At 39.7% G+C, this 17,965-nt stretch overlaps 1 protein-coding gene and 1 non-coding gene across 2 annotated transcripts; one reads left to right on the forward strand and one right to left on the reverse strand.

Annotated features, from left to right (window-relative positions):
• The first annotated feature begins 360 nt into the window (after positions 1–360).
• LOC117721104 (small nucleolar RNA SNORA17) lies at positions 361–490 on the forward strand. The gene has a single exon (XR_004608378.1). It is a non-coding gene; the product is annotated as a small nucleolar RNA SNORA17 (small nucleolar RNA).
• Positions 491–1,924: 1,434 nt separating this feature from the next.
• Positions 1,925–6,412, reverse strand: LOC117720651 (disks large homolog 5-like). Its single transcript, XM_034519264.2, has 5 exons — positions 6,253–6,412; positions 4,965–5,124; positions 3,657–3,800; positions 2,820–3,003; positions 1,925–2,241 (listed from the first exon to the last, which is right to left on the reverse strand). The coding sequence occupies exons 1-5, from the start codon at positions 6,395–6,397 to the stop codon at positions 2,080–2,082; spliced, it is 795 nt and encodes a 264-aa protein (XP_034375155.2). The 5' UTR covers positions 6,398–6,412; the 3' UTR covers positions 1,925–2,079.
• Positions 6,413–17,965: the final 11,553 nt, after the last annotated feature.

Genomic DNA, 17,965 nt, shown 5'->3' on the forward strand with positions numbered 1-17,965 from the left:
TCTTCATAGAATTTTAATTACTTTCAATATTTGAAAGCATTTTTCTAACTTTAAGACGTTAGGTTAAGTAATACAAAGCAGTATTGATTAATTCCTACTATTGAAGACAATTGCTCTGCAATCTCGTCAAACTATCTTTATGTTGGTGAGTCTGCACTACATGGCCAGAGCTTTGGAATCTCCTATGTTAAGATTTGATTAAAAAAAAAAAATTGAAAAAGTTTTCTTTGGGAATGAGTCTTTGCTTTGAAAACAGTATTTATCTATTTTGTTGTTGTTGTTGTTGTTTTTGGTGTTGTACTCTTCAATCATACACACTACAATTCCACTGAAAATTAATGATTTAAGTTACTGATATTGTCTGCTGCTAGATTATGGCAACTGTGGCAGTGGTGTCCCATGTGCCTCATAGGTGGCAGAGAAGAGAGAGGCTATGTCTAAGCTCAGTGTTGTGGCCTGAGAACATCTGAATGATGAAGAGTATAACACAGAACTGAAGGAGCTGAAAGAGATTTCAACCCCACAGGAAGAACAACAATATTAATCTACCAGACCCCCCCACCCCCCAGAGCTCCCAGGGACTAAACCACCAACTAAAATGTACACATGGAGGGACTCACGGCTCCAGCTACATATGTAGCAGAAGAAGCTCTTGTAGGGCATCAATAGGAGAGGCCCTTGGTCCTGTGAAGGCTCAATGCCCCAGTGTAGGGGAATGCCAGGGAGGGTAGGCAGGAGTGGGTGGGTAGGTAGAGGACACCCTCATAGAAGCAGGGGAAGGAGAAATGGTATATGGGTATTATGTGGTAGGTGGGAAAACCAGAATGCAAATAATATTTGAAATGTAAATTTAAAAAGTATCTAAGGTGGGGAAAAGAATGTAAAACACTTCTAAAACGCAATTCTGAAATGACCTAGTTCTGGGTAGGTCTACATTGGATTCAGTGGTGGAAAGCAAGCTGGAGACAAGACAACCCTTCTTGTTATAATGGACCATGGTTAGAAATGGGGTTTAGAGAGAAAACTTCTGAATGGGGCAACATAGGCAGGTCCAGGCAAGGAGAAATTGAGAGACAATCACCAGTGAAGAGCTAGGCATCCTAGAGAGAGTTCTAGCCTGAGATGCTCATCAGTCTGGCTAAAGGTCCAGCAGCAGACCCAAAGGAGGATCCAGCTCAAGAGGAGGACCAGAGACCTGACAGTATTCCTGAGGGTATTGAGTGCTCACAAAAAGGGGCCTATCATGACTGCCCTCTGAAAGACCAAAAAAGAACCTGAAAGTGTCAGTTGCAGATATTTACACTCAGCCAATGGGCAGAAGCTGCTGAGCTCTGTAGGTGACTTAGTGAAAAGCTGAAAGAAGCTGAGAAATAGGGTGACTACTGTGTAGGAGGACAAACTGTCTCAAGTAACCTGGACTCCAGAGATCTCTCAGACACTGGACCACCAATCAGCCAGCATAAAAAAAGCTGATATAAAGCCGCCAACACGTGTACAACAGAGGACTGCCAGGACTGTGTTCAGTCCTAGAAGGTACACCTACCCTCAAAGGACTCCAAGGAGTGGAGAAGTTTGGTGGAGAAGGGGTGGGGGGGGGCATTGGGGACATTTCAGGGACACAGATGAGGAACAGGACAGGGTGTTGAACAGTAAGAGGGTGAACCAGGAGAGGGATACAGTCTAGAGTGTAAAAGAAAGAGTAAATAAAATAAAGTATCAAGAGTTGTAAATCTACTTTTTATTCATAAGAAAAATTAAAAAACAGGTTTCAATATGAAGGTTAATATAAACTATGAAAATCATTATCAAAATCAGTAATAAAAACATGTAATATTCCAATAACATAGCAAAAAAAAAACAAAACCATGAAAAACAAAATTTCAACAACTCTAATAGAAAAAATTGTTAAGAAACATTCCCTGACTGCACATTTAGCAGCACAGACTACAGCCTGTTTCTCCTCTTGAGCACTTGCTGGTACTGCAGTCACCTCTGTTCTCTCTCAAGGGGTCACACAGGAAAGAGGAAAAGACCCTGAATCAGCCAGGCTGTCTCTCTGGCTGCATGGTTTGGGCCTATTCACACTGAAGATATGATCTGTGAGGAAGGAGACTCATCCAAGGAACTCTCTGGCTTTTGAGGCTGGAGCTCAGCAGGGGGCTCCTGAGGTGGCAACTCATTCTTCAGGAGGCTCTCTTCCTGGGATGTAGCCACTTCCAGCTCTCTTGCAGTTTCTGAGACCTGGGAGAGGAAGGCACTTATTAAGACACAAGATTGCTGGGGACCTGCATGTCACATGTCAGGCTGCAGCCTCCTACCACCTCAACTAGATGTCAACATGGATCGTCCAATGAAAACTATTGTTACTGAATCTGCAGGCAAACCAAAATATCAAGCAAAACTAAAAAACATGTGGGATGATCAAGTCACCACTCAGACTTCTATCAGTGTAAACCAGAAACTGGGCAATGGGAAGAGACCTCATTGGGTTGCAGGAAGACAGGAGAAGGCCACATGCCACCCAGACCACTGACAATGAGAAGCACTTATTTGATATTTGCATTTGGCTTTACTCCCTGTAGGTGATTCCTACCTGGGAGGGCACATGCCCCCTGCACAACTCCTGTTAAAAGACCTAGAACTTTCTCAATGCTCTGCATATAATGAGGACATGCAAGTGTGTGACATGTAATTCATTTTTTACCATTGCTAGGCTGCTGCTTCCAGCAGAGTGGAAAGGTACATTTGCCAACAATTCAGTGTCCCAATGGATAAATGGTATTAGAGAGTATTAGTGTGAATAAGTTGCTTGTCCCTACCTGATGTTGTGGTTCTTGGAGGTTGCTGGTCTCCTCCTGTTCATCTTCACAATTCAGGTTCGTATCAATCAAGTTCTGTTGGAGGAGGTACCAATCAGCCTGTACTTCCTTGCAGTCCTTCTTCAGTGTGACCAATGTCTTCTTTACAAGAGCATTCTGCAACAGGAGCCGACTGTGCAGGTTTCTGAAAACACACTCTGCATATTAAGGTCCTGCAGCCTCCTCTTCCCATTCCTACTTATAGGTCCCATTACCACACCAGGACCCAGGTTCCCATGAAGACCTAGTATAATACATTTCAATATATCCATGACAACTGCACAAACAGCAAACAGCCAATGCAGGTAAGAATTAATCATGTCTGCAGCCTGAACACCAGTAAGACTCCATGTCTCTCCAAAAGAAAGAGGTATCTGCATCCTTCTGCCTCTCCAAAAGAAAGTAGTATCTCCATGACAGCCCAGTGTATTGCAGCAACATCAATTAATAGGGTGCAAATACTGTCAATGTAGGTCCAGAGAACTAAGACGAGGGCATTCTATCCATGTATTCCATCCCACTTACATCTGTAAAAACCCTGCCTGAGCCCCAGAGGTCCAGTACTGCATAAGACCCCAGTTACTTTGCTATCTAGGGGCTCCCTCTGATGCCTGGATAACCCCTGGAAGGCTAACATTCTCTTACAGATTGAAGAAAACTGAGTCCCAAAGGCCCAAGGCACACTGATGGCTAAAAAGCAGAAGGGATAGAACCAGACCTGCAGAGTCTCCATTCCAGAATCAATGGAAGTCAGAAATGGCCATTCTACAACTGGAAGCCTCCATGCCCTCTACTTACCTATAGAAGTTAATCTCCTTCTTGTGCTCCTGAAAGTTCTCAGTGCACTCAATGTTGTCCATCTCTAATTTGTGCAGGAAAGTCATGATCGTCTTCTCCTTTAACTTCAATTTCTCATACAGTGGATTTGGGCTGTAATAGGGTCTGGCCCCAGGAAGACAGAACTTCATGAACATGGGCTTTTAGGAACACAGGAACTCAGGCTGGGTCCTGTCCTACCCCAATCCTGGAAGGCCATTTTCTTCACTCTACATACTGGGATCTTCTCCAGCTCTCCAGCTTTGGAAACTTGTTATCCTGGCCCCAGGACAAAAAGAAGCTAGGCATCCTGATGTAGGGTACCCTGGCTCCCTCTTTCCTCTCAGCTGGCCTGAACTTGAGGTCTAGGTGGTTATGCTCTAAAGAGACTAGGCCCCAGGTCTTTGCCCACCAGAAACCTGTGATTATATCTTTCCTATTTTCAAAACAGGGATTTCTGGATCACTTATAGTGTAGAGACATTCATTACACATAATTCTAGAGATGATACTGGACGTCAGCACAGGTTTCTAATCTGCCAAAGAGACACAAATATACAGACAAATGGCACCACACAAACAATGAACAGTGCTGTTTACAGTAGGGGCTCCCAGACCTCAGTGGTCATATCACCTTAAACTCTTTTACAGGTAAATCCACAGGCCAAATCACAGAACTCTAGTTCCCAAAGATTGGAAGGAAGATATAGCAACGCTGTGTCTGCACATACATATGCATGTGTACACACACAAGTACAAGGAAAGGAAACAGAATCAGAGAATGAGAAAGAGAGAGATACAGCAACAGAGAGCACACAATCAGAATCAGAAGAAATTCATTCAGCATTACTGTCTCAGAGTATAAGGCACACAAAGAGGGTCAGGCACAAGCTTCAGGCCTTCGAGTCAAGCACTGAGCCAAACAGTGTGGGACCAGGTACCTCCAGCTGCTGCCAGGACCTTCCAGCCCTCAGTTAAGCCCCAGGTAAGTAAAGTGTCACCACAAACACTCTGCATCTGTCATGGACTTTCCAAATATATGCTGGGCATTCACCCCCCCCCCCCACTGCCTCCATCCAGAATTCTTTACTCAGACCACTAGTTCAACATCTCAATTGGAGGAAGCAGCAGAGTCCCTTTCCCTTCTCACTCCTGACTGAGCATCAGGTTCATCCTCTCCTCTAATAAGTAATTAGGGACATAGAGTTGGACATCTTATCCTTAAAAGGATAAGATGAGGGTGACATTGGAGAAGTCAGACTGACAGCAAAGCATTGGGAGCAAGGAGTACCTCTTGTTCATGGATCCCTCTGTGACATAGATCAAGCGGTCTCTCAGCTCGTTTCTCTCCTGGGTACAGAGCTCCAGCTCTTTGGTCAGCCTCTTTTCTTCCTTCTTGGCCTGTTTCTTGCTTAGCACAGTTGCAGGGGATGATGTCTGTCTGCCAGCCCCTGTAGGCAGAAGAACATAAGTAAATTGCCAAAAGGAGAATGCATAGACTTTAGACAGAACAGCTCTGAGGTCAAACAGGAAGGAGGCCATGCCTGGAAACCAGTGACCCCACAAACAGTTTGGTCCAGGCTTGAGATGCCTCCTAAGTGAATCTCAGCTCTCCCATCACTCTATAGAGAGCAGGAGATAAAAACAGCCAGGTGTTTTGTTTGTCTCCCTACACATGCTTATGATGACCACAGAGATAGCTTGTCCACAATTGTTGTCAGTTTTACAAGGTGCAACTTGGCTTTAGATCCCTCAGTCTTGCAGTTTCACAAGTCAGATATAAAACTAACTAACCCCAAGAACTTGAGTGATTGGAGATGGTCAGATCTCCTACCCTGTTAGTCAAGGCCCAGTAGTTTGGATTGAAATTCATGCAGGGTGAGACCATGATCAACACATTGGTCAATTCCCCCTAATGAAACACCAAACAGCCCAGAGTTGGAAATAGGTTCACTGTCTGAGTGTATCAACATTGAAAAGTGTTTGGTTACAGTACACAAATGCCTGCCACTCACAATGGGTGATAGAGAAAGCTAAGGTGGGTACTGTCATGGTGAGGAGGTCTTAGGAGTTCTGAGAACATAAGGCCCTGGCCAGGAGCACAATTCTTTCCCTGTTACTATTTTCCTATAGCCACTGAAGCTAAAAAAAGAAAAAGAATGAGAAAAAGAAAGAGAAAGGGAAAAAGAAGAAAAAGAAAAATATAGAGAAAGAGAAAAAGATAAAGAAAAGAAAAAGAAGAAAAACCAGGGAAGTGAAGTGCAGTGATGCCCTTCCATAAATTGGCATAAGTTAGACCCTCTGTGACTCTTGATGGTCTCATTTTGTCCCCATGTAACAACCACAAAACCCAGTAAAAGTAAAGACTTAGTGTTTGAAAATACCTGCTTTGGCCTTTCCATCACTTGTCTTAAGGGATGGAGAAACTAATGTTCTAAAATCCTTGATGTTCAAGTATTTTGAAAATCATGGAAATTCTTTTGCTTCCCATTGACTCCAGTTCCTGTGCCCAGATTGCTAGGAATGTTAGCTTGGACTACCTCTGACAGGAAGCTCAACATCCCCTTCCCAGTACTTACTCCACATTCTCCAAGACCACCTCATTCGTCCTTCATTATTCCCAGATGAGAGGCCAGCTACTTTCTGCCTCTCTCTAGTTTCTATCACATCCAACTCTGCTCTTCCAAAAACTCTCCTCAGTCGGGAAAGCATGTCTATGGACATATGCTGTAGACACTGACTGAGAGAGCTCAGTGCACTTGTGGTTACTACAACACTGATGACATCACAAGGGATGCCAAGAACTCTCCAGGAAACAATAGAATGTCTAAAGAAGGGGTTGCTGATGTCATGGGGAACACCTTTTGCCTCCCTGCTAATTTTTTCCCTGTATAGTTAGGAGGCTGAGGTGTCCTTTCAAGAGTGTTTCCTGGGTCATAGCCTTCGGGCACCTCCACTTTCCAAAGCCAGAAAAGTCTAGAGTTCGCTCTAGACTTGATCGGAAACACCTAAGTCATTTTTCTGAATTTATCTGAGTGTTTCCTTTCAGACCTTGTCCAGAAATGTCTCATCCTACCTCATGTTTTTATAATTCAGCAATATTAGCCATTAAAAACTGCTGAAAATCACATCAGGACGAATGTGGGGGCAGGAAATGTCTCCTGTATCATCATGTATAGGTGCTTGAAGTCACATCCAGAAAGAGCCTGCAGGGCAGGTTGCAAAATTAGTGTGCATTAGGGGGTATACTCATGAAGCTGTGTGCTCGGCATTTGAATATTATCCCAAGGGGCCTTAGGAGGGAGAATTGCAATTATCAGATGCTCACAACAGTCTGAAGATCTGTTGACAGAGGAAGCTCTGTATGGTAGACACCAAAGAAAAAGCCCTGAGGCTGAATCTGGGGCTCTGCTCTCAGTGCCAAAGTCACAAAAGCAGAATTCTTCACAGGCCTCTCTGAGCTATACCATGAGATATTTTCTTAAAAATAAAATAGTCAGTAGTGGTGGGGGTAGGCACAGTACATAGGACAATACTATAGACACAGCTTGGTTGAGAGAACAAGTGCCTAGCTTCATGCATTCAGATTCCTGATTCAACCCACAAACCACACAAACTCCTATAAAAGTGAAACAGGGATGGTTAACTGAGTACACACACTATTGATCTGAACCATAGCTCAGATTTGTGGGACTGAGCCATTGCCCCAAACATCTTTGTCAACTTATAAAGCAAAAACAAAACAAAGCAAAACAAAACAAAACAAACACAAGCAGCTCAGATGAGGTTCCAGGAAGTATTGTCTAGTGGTCAGATCTCATCAGGCCATTTTACATACAACAATGCATATTGACCCTTAATTTGATGGGTCCTGTGGAAGTCTTTTTGGAAAGTTTAAGAATAACAAATGTCATACAGAGTATAACAGGATGTGGTCACTCTGACCTACCTTGCTCTACTCAAGTTATTTTTATGTGTCAGTGATTAGCAGGCATATTACAGCAACAATTTGAAATAGGTGGCAGAGATGGAAGAAAATGGTTATATCTATACTGGGGTATACTCACTTCAACATTAGAAAGCCCATCTCTCTCAGTGACTAGTCCTGTCCTCACAGTCTTTGGAAGCCCCAGTTGTAAGCCTAGCTTTTGGAAAGTGGAAGCAGGATTGTCTGAGCTCAGTGATGATCTGGCAAGCCAGGTAGAAGACAACATGGTATATCTGAGACACTGTTTCAGAATAAAACATTGAGATATCCAAGGCCACACCTACCAATCTTTGTCTATTATAAAAATCTTAATCTTCTCTGTCTGCCATTCTTTCATTCTGAGAAGACAGAGCAGAACTTGAAATAATGTTTCTATTCTATGGACCTTGTTCTATCTTTCCTATGTCTACATTAAGAACACATGAAAGTGTATAACAGTATCTGAACAACTGAGTAATATCTACTGCTGCTTGCACACTGTTCCTATGACAACCTCTAGCTTCTCTGAGTGTTGCATTGGTGGAGAATCCAGCATCACTGAGTAGTGGGAAACCAGCACTGTTTCCCTTGATTTCTGGTCCTAGACCTGGCTCCGAGGCAGATGGGTGCACACCTTGGGATCCTCTGCAGGGACAGAGTAGGTGAAATGGGCACTGAGGAGGCTGAACACCATTGCTTAGGGCCCTCATTTCAGGTAACAAACACAATCTCTGTTCCCCATCTTTGAAGCATCAGTTGATGCCATGGACTATGCCTGATCATGGTAATGTCATGCAGTCACCAGGAAAATAGAAAGCAGAAAATGAAAAGCTAAATGACTTCACTGCAATTAGTTCAATATTGATTATGATTATTTCTTATTGATATTTTTGACTTTATTGTTATTCACCATAATGGTTTAATGTGCCATCTCTTTTGAAAAGTGGATCTATAAGATAAAAGCCTTACAAGAATTTAAGAGAGACATATAAACAAGAAAAAGAACAATAGTCAGACACAGAAAGATGAAGTTTGACAACGGCCTAGCACAACACACCATAAGTAACCTGAAATTGGGGGCAGGGGAGGCTCAAGTTTGTTAGAAAAACAACCTTAGTTTATTCAGTTGTGGCATATCACCCTACAAAGTATTTCACCGGTTATGGAAACATTAAATGGAATCTTTTAATTAATGTAAGATTTTAGTAGACTTAAGAATGCCATTGCTTTCTGTAGTATATATTCATTCTATGTCAAATGAATGGTAAATTCCATGACAGCTCAGAACAGAATTATTCCACAAGACTGGAAATGTTTGGCAATATCAGTATTGGAAGCGTGTCTTCAGTTTCATGATAAAAATTGTGCAAAGAGTATCCTATGACTACCAAACAATAAATTGGACCTGATATATTGATATTTCCCAGGATATATTGCTAGATAAAGGTAAATATAATGGGTAATCAAGCCAGATTGTATTGGATGATCAATTCTAGGCTCTCTGTCATTTCTCAGCATTAAATGCTTCAGATAAATGGGAGAAATTCTCAAAAAATGTTATCCAAATCTCTTACTAAAATTATATAACAAACAAATAATTACTTTACTGATTGTTTGCAAAGACTGACATCAGTCCCAATTACAATATTATAAAATTTAACAATCCAAAACATATGGATTCTAAGTTTGTCTCTTGTATTACTAATTCAGAATATGAAAAGGGGATTAGACATTAAATGCAAGATGAAATCTAATAGCTGAATTGATGAGAGATACAACTGTTTGTGAATCTCACATTTGTGATGCTAATTAGATAGAAGTGATTTTTAAAAATCTGAAGAAACATTTAAATGTCAGATATTTTCATAATGATAAGCAAGTCCATTGGAAAGGGGATTATAATATTGCTCTGAATTCAAAATCATGGATAAGGAGAAGTCTATAAGTTTTTTTTTTATTGTACCAGAATGTGTTAGCTATCCTGGGGGTGGTTTGAAAATGCTTGGACTATTAGAAGATGAGGCTTTGTTGAAATAAGTTGACTTTATTGAAGGAAGTGAATCAGGCTGGTGTTAGGTATTGAGACCACCCTCTTTTTACCCTTAATCCTTATTTTTTGGACATCTAAAACAGACTCCTCCAGTTTGCATTCACAACAAGATGTAGAACTAACAGCTCATTCAATGTCATTTTTATCTGGAAGATGCCAGACTTCATGCCATGATGATAATGGATAGAAACTCTGAACCTGTAAGCCAGCCCAGTTAAATGTTTATAAGTGGAATTGGACATAGTGTCGTTTCACATGAATAGAAATCCTAAGAGAGAAGTTGGTATCATTAGTGGGGTATTGCTGTAACAGGCCTGATGGTGGTTTTGTTAGGTAGATTGTGGAGTTGGGTACTTTGTATTTGGAATGTGGTGCAATGTTTTCAGTTGGGTTTTTGGACCATCCTAGTAGGAATAGGGAAGATACTTATGCTGAGATTGATTTAAATTGTAGCAGCCTGTTGCAAGAGAATTGAGAGAGAAGGACATTAGTATATGGCCTGGAGTCAGTGTTTGTGATATTTTGTTGAAGAATATGGCTGCTTTTGCCCTTGACAGAGAGATTGAGGAGGCAAAGACTAGCATAATCAGATTGATTATTTTGCCAAAGGAAATCTGAAAAAAGCTCTGCAGGACTGCAGATGAGCAGGCCCCAAAGATAACACACCAGGAGCTCCATCCAGCCCTGACCCTCATGTGCTGCAGCACTTGGCATAGCCAGCCTTGAAACTTGCCTGGAAAACAGGATACAACTATCCCTGTTAGCCTGGGTTTAAATAAAGAAGCCCCACGGGCATGGGATTGGGAGAGCTGGCACTGCCCTTGATGGATTTGGCATTGGAAGAGCTAGCCAGGGGAGGGCAGGGCAGGAGAGCGCAACCTGATTGATGTGGGTACAAGAGAACTGAGCATCTCAGGTACTTCTCAGACCCAGATCTAGGCCTTTAATCTGGTCCCCCACAGACATGTACCCTGTTGATGAACTGCTGGTTTCTGTGAAGGGGCCCGTCTTGCAGATCCTAAACTAAAGGATCTCCATGACACAGGGCAATAACAGGATATCCAAGAGGAGTCACAGTGAGGTTTCTGTATTGATAGTGTAGAGGAAGCCAGAGCCTTGGATCAGACCAACAGCTCACTGCAATGAACATTTGCAAGCAAGGAAGTGGGACATGACACACTATGACATGCTACGGCTTCCTCAATGGGAATTCTTTTTCCTCTGTGGAGGGAGAAGCTTGGGGTACATGATATGAAATTCACGAAGAACCAATAAAAGATTTTGAAAAACTTATTGAAATGGTTTTCTTATATCCTTCTGTCATCGTACATTCCTGGCCTTTAAGTTCTCACCATGTCAGCACCCTAAGAAGCCAATCTGCATCCAGGCACAACAGTTAAGCATAGACTTCTGTTTTGATTCTTTCTCTCTGTGGTACATTCAAGTAATGTATCCAAGTCTAAAGTTATTAGGAACTGTTTTTCTAACCCTACTAAAACATGCTAGCATTGTCTTTTGCCTAATAGCTAAGACTTTTAATTCCATAGAGTTTAGGACAGTTCTTGCTTGTTTGGGGCAAGAAGATGAGTCTAAGCAAGTCTAAGCAAGCAGAATATGCTAATTTGCTATAACAATCAATTAGATGATGTTAGAAAGCAGATTACTGTATAAATACTACATTTGATATATTCTTGGCTCCAATTTTATGTTGCTATACTGTTTAGTCACTTGATAGAATGCATATGCTTTCCATGACATTAGCTTTCAATGATAAATATATCTGAACATGACATATACACATGTATGCACATATTTTACCCTTATATTAAAAATTGCTGTATAGTTACAAAGGCTGAGGTTTTGAGGCATGATTTTCATAGACTACTTAATTTACGCTATTAGGTATCTAAGAAACAAATTCCATACTTGCCATTGTCCAAGATGGCATGCTAAAAAGCTATAGTGTAGGACACAGTTATACAGTTTTGTACTTGATGCTTTATGTATCTGAATTTCCTTATTTATTAAACACCTGGGAAATACTATTATTGCTATGGAGTTATTTAGTATATTTACATGATCTATAAATAGGAAAAGTAATGGATAGAGTGGTTACTATTGAAGTTACATTCATGAGTTACTGCTGAGCTAGCCTGGGAGTTAGGACAGTTATGTCCTGAACATATCTGGATATCTATACACCTGTAATCTTCAGTTTCTTACTCTTCTATACGATGATGATGCAATCATCCCTTGCTTCAGAACAAGTTGCATTTTGATGTATCTGGAGTGCCTCTGGCATGTTTCATAGTTTCTACTCCTGGACTTTCCAGCTATCTTTCTAGTGTATTATTGCACCAATGAGACCAAATAAGGAAAAACAGAATGATGTGATTCTGAGGAGTTATGGGAATCCTAGGTTTTCTGAGTCTAGAGCCCACCAGGCCAATGAGCATTAAATGTTAATTCTGTATTTGAAAATATATAGCTTAACAAATTTACTAAGTATTTTTATTATTTCAAACATGAAAATAAATTTTTTAAATTCTACCCAGGGTTGCATCCAAAATAATTGTAATTTAAGTAGACCATGGACTGTGGCTGTCTTTCTTCTCTTGGTGCTTGCTTCACTTTTTTTTCTCATACTTTTTAAATTTATTAAATGAACAAAAGCTTATTCTGAAAGAATATGTTTTTTTCTTTGTCAATTTTTTTTTTTTGGTTTTTCAAGACAGGGTTTCTCTGTATAGACTTTGGCTGTCCTGGAACTCACTCAATAGACCAGGCTGGCCTCGAACTCAGAAATCCGCCTGCCTCTGCCTCTGCCTCCCAAGTGCTGGGATTAAAGGCGTGCGCCACCACCGCCCGGCTACTTTGTCAATTTTTGTGTAAGACATGAACTTTAATTCATAAAACCTCCTTATATAAACCCAGAAGCCATTTGTCTCAAGACCTTTTTGTCTTTCAATTTCAAAAGTGTTTATTTTTATATAAACATCTGTATCAACATCTATATCTATCATCTATCTACCTACTTAATTTTAGACAAGGTCTAACTATGTAGCTCAAGCTGGCTTCTATTTCTAGAGTTGAGGCAGTTTTTCCAAAGAATGTTATAGACCCTTTCTTCTTTTCTAAGAACTGTGTATCTGACAAGCAAAAAGATATTGAAACTTTTAATGTATGTAATGAAAAAGAAATTCTCTTATACTGTTAATGGGAATGAAACTAATGAAGGCATTGTAGAAATCCTAATACAAATCCTTTATAACTGTAAATCAAATCAGTGTGGAACGCACCAACCTCACTATTGGTAAAGTTTAGCAATGGAGTAAAATCAGTATGTGAAAAGATATCTGCATAATCATGCTTATTGTAGCACTCACTAGAAACAATAGCTGAGATATGGAATCAAGCCACACGCCCATCGGTAGATAAAAGTTAAAAAGAATGGAGTTGATAATTTATACTTGATCTTGTTCAAAAGATAGAAAAAGGGTAATATATGTTGTCTCAATGGAGTTCAATTTTGCCATTAGAATATGAAGTTTAGTCATTTGATGTAAACAGATAAACTGAAAGGGCATTGTGTTAAGTGGAGCAACTAAGCATATAAAGAAAACAAAGGCTCCATGATCCCATTTATATGTCTCTCTAGAGAAGCTGACCTTATGGAAGTACTGCGAATAGTGCTTATGTGTATTAGTTACTATCTCTCTACTGTAACAAAATAACTGACAAATTAACTCTTCAAAAGGATACGTTTATATGATCTATTGTTTTCTGAGGATCCTATGCAGACTGATGGCTAGGGCTTGAAATAATGGCAGGGAATACCATTGTGTCTTGGGGTGATTCCATGGTGTCTAAGCCAGAGCACCCCATCGACCTTCTAAACCTCTCAAAGTGATTCCACCAACTGGGACTAAGCATGAAACACATGGTGCCTAGAGGACATTTCAACCCAAAGCTCAACCTTACACAAAGCTGGATACGTTAAAAGAGAGCAAATGGAGGAAATCTGATTAAGAAATATCAACTTATAGTTATACAAGAAAAATGTGTTCTAGTGTTCTCAAGTCATCCAGAATGGTGGTCCTCAACCTTCTTAGCTTTGTCCCTTGAATGGGGACCCTCATGTGGTGGCGACCCAACCCTAAAATTATTTTTTTGTTTCTACCTCATAACTGTAATTTTACTACCATTATGAATTGTAATATCAAAATCCGCTATCCTGCATATCTGATATATGACTCCTGTGAAAACCTTCTTAACTCCAAAAGGGGTTATGACCTACAGACTGAAAAGCACTGATCCAGAATCATCACTTAGATCAACAATGCTGAAAGAAATGTTTGAAATACCTAAAAAATGATTTTCAATATCACTTTTCAAGAAAATGGCAAACATAAAAGTGTGAATTCCCTAAAGACTTCAATTTGATTATTATTCAACATATACACATAGTAAAACACTGTATTTTTTCTTATAAAATAACCAGTTGTATTAGACATGGCTCAACCTCTAATACTAAAATTGGAGAGGCTGAAGTATGATTGTCATGAGTTCATGGTCAACCTGGATTATATATTGTGTTCAATCCTGAGCTACAGATTGAGGAAATTTTTTGAAAAAAAAAACAATAACAAAATATTATCAATCCTTAAGTAGCAACAGAAAACAGTTTTCTGGCCAGGAATGTACTTTAGTTGTATATGATTTGTCTAGTGTGTGCAAGTCCCTAAGTCCTACCACCTTCCTTACATAGAACACATAATAGTAAGCATGAACAAAATTCTACTAGAACTATGTTACAAAATACTGAACACAAGTCTTTCCATTGTTATACTTTATTATATTTTTATTTGGCAGGGGGTAGGTTAGTAACCTAAAATACTAACACTTTCTTTGAAATGGGAAAATGGTTCATGTGGGAACATCATATAAAACTAATGATTATAAAATATTCCTTTATGATTTCAAAGACTAAATGCTCAAGAATTTGAGAAATAATTATCTTACTATCAACAGACATAATATACAAAAGCCACTTAACTTTTCTGACAAGTTTGCAGTTTTTTATTTATGATTAATTTTATTTTAAATTTATTTGTTTATATTTTAGATGTTTTGCCTCTAAGTGCCTAGTTTGTGTGCCTGCTATTTAAAGGTGCTAGAAGAGGGACCTGGATCACTAGAACAGGAGTTATTAAGAGTTTTTAACATTTTAAGTGGATGATTAGAACTGAAGACAAATTTTCTGTAGTAGCAAAAATGTCCATTTAACCACTGAGCCATTGCTCCAGCTCCAAGATATTGTAGTTTTTGGAAAAACTCTAAGATGATCAAAGTAGTAGTAGACAATCATCATTCTCACTTTTAGCACATTAGAGCAAAGAATAAAATACTTAAGAAGAGCAGAAGTTTGTGGTTCAAAACCTAACTTTGTCAATGATTAAATGTTCTATCAAAGATGACTCATTCATGTTTTGATGTTTGTCCTAAGCATTTGACTTTTCTGATTCATCATTTATATGTCTGAGGCAAACATACATACATACATACATGCATATATGTACATTCTATTTGTTTAATCATCATGACTTCAATCACTTTTGAAAATTATCTAAAGGAAACTTTTCTGGGGCTGAAGAGTTGGGTTAGGAACAAGAGCATTAGGTGCTTTTCCAGAAGTCCTCAAATGTCAATTCCCAGCACTCACATGTGGTTCTAATCATCTAGAAAGTGATCTGATGTCCTTTTCTGGTTTGTAGTTGTGCATGTAGCATAGCAATCATACATAAAATAAATGAAATGAACACATATTGAAAAATAAAAGGAAAGCCTTTATTAAAATTGACAAGAAATGCACACAGCAAGACCCATAGACAGTAATACCCTCTGCAAACCGAAGGGTACTCTGTATGATGATGTTTCATTTTTATTGATGGCAGTGTATTTTGAGGTTCTTTAAGGAAGATCGCCTTCCCCACTTTAAGGCTGAACAGAGGCAGACAGGCTAAGAGGCGCAAATGTCTCGGAAAAACATGCTGGGTTGCCTTGAACTTTTCAAAGTTCAAGTCCACAGGCAGGCATGTTACTGGTGGGAGAAAAATCCTGCCAGGCCTTTGCTTTAAGCTGCCTGGCTTTTGTCTAGGGTCAGCAGGATGAAGAAGTCAATAATCTTAGAAGTTCACCATCTTTGTTACCTAGGCAACAGCCTCTCTCAGTATATGATTGCCTACTGAGGTATCTAATGCCTAGTCCCTGGTTTACCACTCGCAGTGGTCGCCCTAACTGCTGTTATGGCTTTAGGGCCACAAATGGCTCTAATTGCTGCCAAAGCTGGCATAGGTGAAGATGCAGATGGGACAACAGTTAGTGTCTCAGAGGAGTGTTCATGGAAAGAGCCATGCTAGAGCTTAACAGATGGCAAAGATCCGAGACTTAGGAGAGCCATTGTCAGTGTAGCCCTGCTGCATGCCATGTGGGGGAGCTCGCATCTGTGACTTACCATGCAAGGGTCACACTGTTAGTGCTACAGTAATTCCGCTAAAAGTGTGATGAAGAAAAGAGTTGAGAGAGCTGTTTATCTTTATCAGGAAGAGGACAGACAGGAAATCACAAAGAACCTTTGGCAGGATATGTCACATTTATTAGCAAGAGTTACAATTTTTTTTAGTCACGCAGTCCACTAGAAGATACTCACCTTGGATGATGTTATTTTGGTTTAATAACTGAAAATGTGTTTCACTGGCCAGAGTTAAGTTCACAAGTTAGCTTTTGAGTCTCCTTTATTACAATCTCCTGGGAAATATTAAGACAAAATGTTAATAAGAAAAAACCTTTAACATTCTGATCAACATAAGTCTTGTTTAGCAAGATGAAGCATAATTATGCAGCTGGCTGACTGTGTGCCAAATCCCTATGGGTCATTGAGAAAAGTTTCCCTTTCTAAATATAGATTGACATAGGATCTTTTTGATAGGGCAAAGTTTAACTGTGTAATTATCTTTTTGTTACACTAAATTTCTGCTGATGTGTCAAAGCCTAGGATTTGTATCTGTTGATTCCATTATGTCTGATAGTATTAACAACCCAAGTAAGCTGTTAGGGTGTAAAAATGGAGGTATTTTTAGTGAGTGAGAGAGAGATTTGTTCATAAAGACTAAATTAGCTAGATATTTTCCAAAGTAGGAAGGAGGGAGCTAGAAAGCTCATGCAAGTTATGGGTCAGAATGCATTAATAAGGGTATGTAAAAGATGACATTTAGATGGGTCCAAACTTAAAAATATATGACCAATTAAGATTTAGTTTTAAATATTTGAGTTTTAGCTAAAGCATTATTTATGTAGTCATGAAAACCACTACATTGGTGCAAGGGGCTCTCTCGGAATTTGTACAATATCATATGTGGAGGCTGATTACTGATAGAGCCTGAAGAAATTAGATAGAGAATATCTTCTCCTTCATTCCCCAGGGCCTGGAAGACTGTGAGGCACCTCTCAAAATGAACTGTAACTTAGAGGAGTCACTGGTCCTCTTATTCACAGGGACCATTGAGATGACACTGAGTATAATCTAACCAATGTCTAGTCTACAAAAGGGAAGGTCAACACAGAGGAAAAAATCTCCCCGCACTCCCAAGTAAACAAGGATGGAGTACACCGTGGCCTGTTGCTTCTCTAATAGATACACTAGCTAGCAAAGAGATTTCTCTCAGGCTTAATGACTCTGAACATATGTCTTCAAATGGCTATGACAACAAAAAGAAGTTTTTGTTACCTGCATAGCCCTTCATACCAGAAGTAAGGAATAATGAGGATTGACTGGAACAGTTTGTTTTGTGACAGCCCAAGGGACTGTAGTGCTCAGCTATTGTACTTAACCATAGAAGATGGTATTCCTCACTAATAATCTTTTGATGAGAAAAATTATCAACCATGAAGAACTCTTTTTCTGGAAGTTTCCTTCTAAGAATTATAGTGTGTCCTTCTGCAGATTAACCCATGCTCTCTGGTTTTAAAAGGCTGCCAATAATTCTACTGTCAAATCATAGATTCATTGTACAAAGTTAAATATTTCTGGACAACCCTATAACAAACCTTATAAGCCTATAAGTAACCTATGACCTTATAAGTAACAAAGAAACAATGAGATTACATTGATATTTAGATTCCAATTAGATACTGATATCTAGTTGGGACCTCAGAAAATGAAATCCAATTTCACCCATTTGGCCCATAGTGTCCACTCAACTGGCCATTGAGTAGA

This window comes from Arvicanthis niloticus, chromosome 15 (genome assembly GCF_011762505.2).
Source record: "Arvicanthis niloticus isolate mArvNil1 chromosome 15, mArvNil1.pat.X, whole genome shotgun sequence".
Taxonomy (NCBI): domain Eukaryota; kingdom Metazoa; phylum Chordata; class Mammalia; order Rodentia; family Muridae; genus Arvicanthis; species Arvicanthis niloticus.